This window comes from Sinocyclocheilus rhinocerous, unplaced genomic scaffold, assembly GCF_001515625.1.
Source record: "Sinocyclocheilus rhinocerous isolate Xijiao unplaced genomic scaffold, SAMN03320098_v1.1 scaffold2330, whole genome shotgun sequence".
Lineage (NCBI taxonomy): Eukaryota > Metazoa > Chordata > Actinopteri > Cypriniformes > Cyprinidae > Sinocyclocheilus > Sinocyclocheilus rhinocerous.
The window spans coordinates 670,397-676,835 of NW_015630979.1; the positions used below are offsets into that span (position 1 = coordinate 670,397).

A 6,439-nucleotide genomic window follows, 5' to 3' on the forward strand; every position below is an offset into this window, starting at 1 on the left:
GAATAAAGATGTCCTCCCTGTTGGAAAGGGGGGAAACTGCCCATTTTGTCTCAGTCCATCAACCCTGGAGAAAGAGGGGGAAAGGCAAGGGGCTATTCAGAAAAAAAGCCCATATACGCCTCACACAATACTAAAAGACTTTAAATTAACATCCATGAATATTAAATTACTTCGGCCTGAAAAAGATTGAATAAAAGATATACTTGACCCAGACGGCTTTGCATATTTTCGTACTCCAAAGCACATCATTAAAACCTATTCAGAATGTTTATGCGCATTTAATTCCGATATGATTACTGTATATTGAACATTAATCAAAAAGAACATAAATTTAGTGTTTGTGCTTGTGCTAGTTCAGCCACATGTTGCATTAGAAATTACGCAATAATTTCATATGAAGAAGAAAACACTTGGACATTTTTTTAACTCGGTTCATCTCAGGAAGAAAATATATCGCTCAAAATTTAAGACACAATTTCTACATTAAGATAGCTATTCGTATGCCTTATTTTTGTCTTATTTCAGACGTTAAGTCGCACTTACTGATATAACTGGATATTGTCAGTTTCTCGTAGACAAACGAGATAAATCAGCTAACCAATTTTAACCGGTCTAGTACAGAGTCTTCACGCTGAGAGTCAAGTTTGCTTTTAGGTTTTTCATGCCAGAAGTGCTCCTGTTCGTCTCTCAGGAGCAAACAGCTGGAGCGGAGCTCACGGTGCTTAGATGGGGCTTGTTGTTTTAGCCAAAACGCGGTTGTTGGATCCTAAACATCAACACACACATCGCTCACCCTTCTTCCCCCACCCCGTCAGGAGTAGCCACTCAATAAAGAGTGTGGCGTTTTTTTCCCTCTGGTTGAACAAGTCTAAAGAACACAAGGGGAGGGTCATTAATAACTAATTACCGTGGGTCAGACCTGACGCATATAAAGCCCACCGGGACCTTGGTAAGGCGAAACATTCTCTCGACAGCAAGAAGAGAGCACATTGGCATTGCATTGGCCTCAGACTGATTCATCGATTACATTCGCCTTTTACAACATAGATATTCGCTTTAAATTTAACAGCAAGGGGGATACTGTCGGGTTTTATCGCAGGGATATTAGTTAAGGTTTCATCATGGGTTCAGTGTTGCCTGCAGATGCTCTGGTTCTGAAGGCTGGATTTAAGCAGCAGACTCTGGCCCTGTCCGACATCATCACATCAGACATCCTGCACAGTTTCCTGTACGGCCGCTGGAGGAACGTCCTGGGCGAACACCTGTTCGAGGAGAAGACCAGCACTGTCAGCCCCAAAACTGCCTTCACCGCCGAATTCAGAATGTTTATGCGCATTTAATTCCGATATGATTACTGTATATTGAACATTAATCAAAAAGAACATAAATTTAGTGTTTGTGCTTGTGCTAGTTCAGCCACATGTTGCATTAGAAATTACGCAATAATTTCATATGAAGAAGAAAACACTTGGACATTTTTTTAACTCGGTTCATCTCAGGAAGAAAATATATCGCTCAAAATTTAAGACACAATTTCTACATTAAGATAGCTATTCGTATGCCTTATTTTTGTCTTATTTCAGACGTTAAGTCGCACTTACTGATATAACTGGATATTGTCAGTTTCTCGTAGACAAACGAGATAAATCAGCTAACCAATTTTAACCGGTCTAGTACAGAGTCTTCACGCTGAGAGTCAAGTTTGCTTTTAGGTTTTTCATGCCAGAAGTGCTCCTGTTCGTCTCTCAGGAGCAAACAGCTGGAGCGGAGCTCACGGTGCTTAGATGGGGCTTGTTGTTTTAGCCAAAACGCGGTTGTTGGATCCTAAACATCAACACACACATCGCTCACCCTTCTTCCCCCACCCCGTCAGGAGTAGCCACTCAATAAAGAGTGTGGCGTTTTTTTCCCTCTGGTTGAACAAGTCTAAAGAACACAAGGGGAGGGTCATTAATAACTAATTACCGTGGGTCAGACCTGACGCATATAAAGCCCACCGGGACCTTGGTAAGGCGAAACATTCTCTCGACAGCAAGAAGAGAGCACATTGGCATTGCATTGGCCTCAGACTGATTCATCGATTACATTCGCCTTTTACAACATAGATATTCGCTTTAAATTTAACAGCAAGGGGGATACTGTCGGGTTTTATCGCAGGGATATTAGTTAAGGTTTCATCATGGGTTCAGTGTTGCCTGCAGATGCTCTGGTTCTGAAGGCTGGATTTAAGCAGCAGACTCTGGCCCTGTCCGACATCATCACATCAGACATCCTGCACAGTTTCCTGTACGGCCGCTGGAGGAACGTCCTGGGCGAACACCTGTTCGAGGAGAAGACCAGCACTGTCAGCCCCAAAACTGCCTTCACCGCCGAGGTCCTGGCGCAGTCTTTCTCCGGAGGTGAGTCCGCAAGATTTCAGGTCATTCGTTGATTATGGATGGAAGGGAAAGTTTTGAATATATGTGTTCGCTATAGTATTTATTTATTCTTATTGCAAATTAGATCTGATGTGAAATTGCTTACTGTAGAGGCAAGGCAAGTTTTGTGTGTATTGCATATTTAAAATACAACTAATGATCATTAAAAGTGCTTGAAATAGGCACATTAAAGAGAAAAAAGTACAATATATGTAAAAGTCTATTTTGAAATAATGTAAAAGACAGTTTCTTAATTTAGTGGCTTATATGATGATTAAAAAGGGGGGACATGGATTAAAATAATGCAGTACAACAAGCTTATTCAGAGACTGTACAGGTAAAAAATACATGCATGATTTAAGTCTGGCATGCAGGATGCGAATTGGGGGTCTTAAAAGTATTTGTTCTTTTTTACAGTATACATCTCAACGGCATTTTTAAACATTTTAATAACCACAAAAGTTAGATAAAAGTCAGATTGCGCAAATAGCCGCTTGCGCCTTCACCTGAGGAAATGGCAACAGTTGCTCAAGTTCCGGGGGTCGTATATTGACAAAACATAAGTAGCCTACTGTCATTTGTATTACTACTTTTCAATAAATTATTTACATATTGCAAGCTTATAATGATTTTACTGTTGACAGTTAATGCTTAATGTGTTAGTGGGGCCGAAAGACAATTTGGGTTGCGCGAGACGGACTTCAGCAGAAAGATTAGAAAGTAGCCTACTTTTAAAAAAAGGTAAACCCTTTAAAAGTAATTAAATAATTAGCACATGGTTTCTAAGCTGAATATATGCGAATAAAACATAATTATTCTAAATGCATTAGGCTATAGGCTATCATAAAATCGGGATTTAAGCTTTGCACAGCCTACAGTCAAGGGGAACCTATTTAAATAAGGCTATTAAAATCATGAGGTAACGTCGTGCTTGACCTGAGAAAGTTGCCAGTGAAGCCAGGACGTTAGACAGAGAAAAGCCCGTCATTCATCAGCTCGGGACAGTCTCCACACCCCCGCTTTGACACTTTTCTCTCCTCTCAGGCGCATTTAAAGTTTTCCGTCCCGCTTGTAATATGCCGTGAAAGCTGATTCTATCGCTATTCATACCATGTCAAGCAGCTAATCTCCTTTTCTGCGTTTTGTCAGAAATTCCAGGGCCGTTTAAAGAAAGTTCTCGTTTCTTTCAGCGCACATTTAGTGCTACAAAGTTTCTGAAAGGATAATGAATACGGAATAAGCTATTTCTTGCCTATGAATATATAGCCTCGTCACATTTCACAAAGCGTAGAAAATTGCTGAAAAGACGCGTTTGACATTTATTTGTGTCTCGCCTGAAAGCCGCATTTAAAGTCTTACTGATGGACACATTGCGCGTTGCTATATAGGGGCCTAGAATAAAATATAATAGTTTTACAATATAAAAGATTTTATGCACTGTAACTAATTTTTTTCTTTTGCTTTAAATGCGCTTGCAAACAGGTTGCGTCATTGCAATTCAAGTGTTTTTGTTTAAATGTATTTGTTTCCTGGTTTTTATTCGATATTTAAACTAAATGTTCCAAATTAACTTTATACTTTATTTGCTGCTTTCTATCTCCAGAGGTCCAGAAACTCTCCAGTTTAGTGCTGCCAAGTGAAGTCATCATTGCGCAGAGCTCAATCCCTGGAGAAGGACTTGGCATCTTCTCCAAGACCTGGATAAAAGCTGGCACCGAGATGGGTCCCTTCACAGGCAGGGTCATTTCACCCGAGCATGTGGATCTCTTCAAGAACAACAATCTCATGTGGGAGGTAAGCAACGTTCAACAGGTGTCGCATGCACGGGCTCATTTTTTGGAGTTTATCCTCCCAAATTATCATGCCAAGCCAGAGATTCATGGCAAGCGTTTTTGTTGTTCACAGGTTTTTAATGAAGATGGCACGGTGCGCTATTTCATCGATGCCAGCCAAGAGGATCATCGCAGCTGGATGACTTACATCAAATGCGCGCGCAACGAGCAAGAACAGAACCTGGAGGTCGTGCAGATCGGAAGCAGTATATTTTACACAGCAGTAGAGGTTCGTTTCATATAGCCTACCTTTTTTCATAATTTGATATTTATATATTTTTTATGTTTAGAATTGTCATACGTCGAAGTACTTGCACTTTAAAATATTATTCCATCATTCTTATTTAACATCTATTCATTCAACTAAAATTAAAAGATAGATAGATAGATGTACATTTATAATTTAGGTAGTTAATTTATCTATTATTTCTATTTAATATCTGGTATTATATATCTATTATTTATTTATTATCTATTTACTTGAGTAAATAATCTTTGATTTTAGTTTAAAATGTAAACATTTTTGAAATATTAAAGTATTTACATTTATTTATTTTTTTTCATTAACAGACAATACCTCCAGATCAAGAACTGCTTGTGTGGTATGGAAATTCCCTCAGCACTTTCAGCACTTTCCCTGGAGTCCCTGGCATAGAGGATGAACAACAGAAGAATAAAAAAAGTGGTGAGTAATTTGAGTAATTCAGGGCTTTGGGTGGGTTTCAGGCTGATCTTTATCACAGCGCTACAATAGCCTTAGTTAAAACTCCCATTAGCATCTGTTTGAAGTCCCTTCTGTCTGCTGACCAAGCTCTCTCCTCTCCCCACAGATGAATTCAACCTGTGCGACACCTCCTCCACTACAGCGCTCTCCACCGCCTGCCGCATGCGCTGCGTCATCTGCCACCGTGGCTTCAACTCCCGCAGTAACCTGCGCTCTCACATGCGTATACACACTCTGGACAAGCCTTTCGTCTGCCGTTTCTGCAACCGCCGCTTCAGCCAGTCCTCCACCCTCCGTAACCACGTGCGCCTCCACACAGGCGAGCGCCCCTACAAGTGCCACGTCTGCCAGAGCGCGTACTCCCAGTTGGCAGGGCTGCGGGCGCACCAGAAGAGCGCCGGGCACCGGCCAACCAGCACAGGGCCTGTAGTAGGGCTGCAGGCGCACTCGCCCCCTCCTCCACCACCTCAACTGGCACAGGTTTCTCACCCGACCTCACTGTTGCATCACATTACCACCATGGTGCTATGAGAATGCATGAAGCGTCTAAGATGTTTGCAGACTCACAGGCTGTTCTTCAGTGCATAGTGCTAAAATAGCCTTAGTTAAAACTCCATTAGCATGTGTTTGAAGTCTGCTGACCGAGTGCTCTCCTCTCCCCACAGATGATTTCCACCTGTGCGACACCTCCTCCAGTACCTCGCTTGCCACCGCCAGCCGCATGCGCTGCGTCATCTGCCACCGCGGCTTCAACTCCCGCAGTAACCTGCGCTCCCACATGCGCATACACACTCTGGACAAGCCCTTCGTCTGCCGTTTCTGCAACCGCCGCTTCAGCCAGTCCTCCACCCTCCGTAACCACGTGCGCCTCCACACAGGCGAGCGCCCCTACAAGTGCCACGTCTGCCAGAGCGCGTACTCCCAGTTGGCAGGGCTGCGGGCTCACCAGAAGAGTGCCAGGCACCGGCCAGCCAACACAGGGTCTGTAGTGGGGCTACAGACCCACTCGCCCCCTCCTCCACCTCCTCAACTGGCACAGGTTCCTCACCCGGCCTCGCTGGTGCATCACATACCCACCATGGTGCTATGAGAAGGCATGAAGCATCTTAGATGTTTGCAATCTCACAGGCTGTTCTTCAGTGCTGCCGGCTCATGTGTTGAAGTCTGTCTATGACAAGCTGGCCCTGAGTACTCTCACCTTTAGCGGATCCTTCGCAGTTCCTTAAAGGTGAAGAATTGGTCAGATATGATGAACAACGCCTGCAGAACTCAGTTATGACAGCACTGAAGTGAAAAGGATGGCCATGGAAGGGCTGTTTCGTATGTTCATGTTGAATTCATTGCCAGAACTACTGTTCACGAACTGATGGCTCTTTGTTCTGGCGGATATCTGCCACATTATATCTGATCAAACACAATCATTTAAGTTGAACAGTAGTCAGTGTATCTTTTATTCATATTTGCAT

At 42.9% G+C, this 6,439-nt stretch overlaps 1 protein-coding gene across 1 annotated transcript; it reads left to right on the forward strand.

Moving 5' to 3' along the window:
- Positions 1-2,046: 2,046 nt before the first annotated feature.
- LOC107740838 (PR domain zinc finger protein 12-like) lies at positions 2,047-6,181 on the forward strand. Its single transcript, XM_016553363.1, has 5 exons — positions 2,047-2,399; positions 4,021-4,211; positions 4,323-4,478; positions 4,820-4,934; positions 5,639-6,181. The coding sequence occupies exons 1-5, from the start codon at positions 2,180-2,182 to the stop codon at positions 6,061-6,063; spliced, it is 1,107 nt and encodes a 368-aa protein (XP_016408849.1). The 5' UTR covers positions 2,047-2,179; the 3' UTR covers positions 6,064-6,181.
- Positions 6,182-6,439: the final 258 nt, after the last annotated feature.

Bases quoted from the DNA above. Each gene is read 5' to 3' on its own strand.
- LOC107740838 (XM_016553363.1), top strand. From the start codon at position 2,180: ATGGGTTCAGTGTTGCCTGCAGATGCTCTGGTTCTGAAGGCTGGATTT. The intron at 2,400-4,020 runs GTGAGTCCGCAA...TTCTATCTCCAG, and splicing joins GGCGCAGTCTTTCTCCGGAG to AGGTCCAGAAACTCTCCAGT. The intron at 4,212-4,322 runs GTAAGCAACGTT...TGTTGTTCACAG, and splicing joins ACAACAATCTCATGTGGGAG to GTTTTTAATGAAGATGGCAC.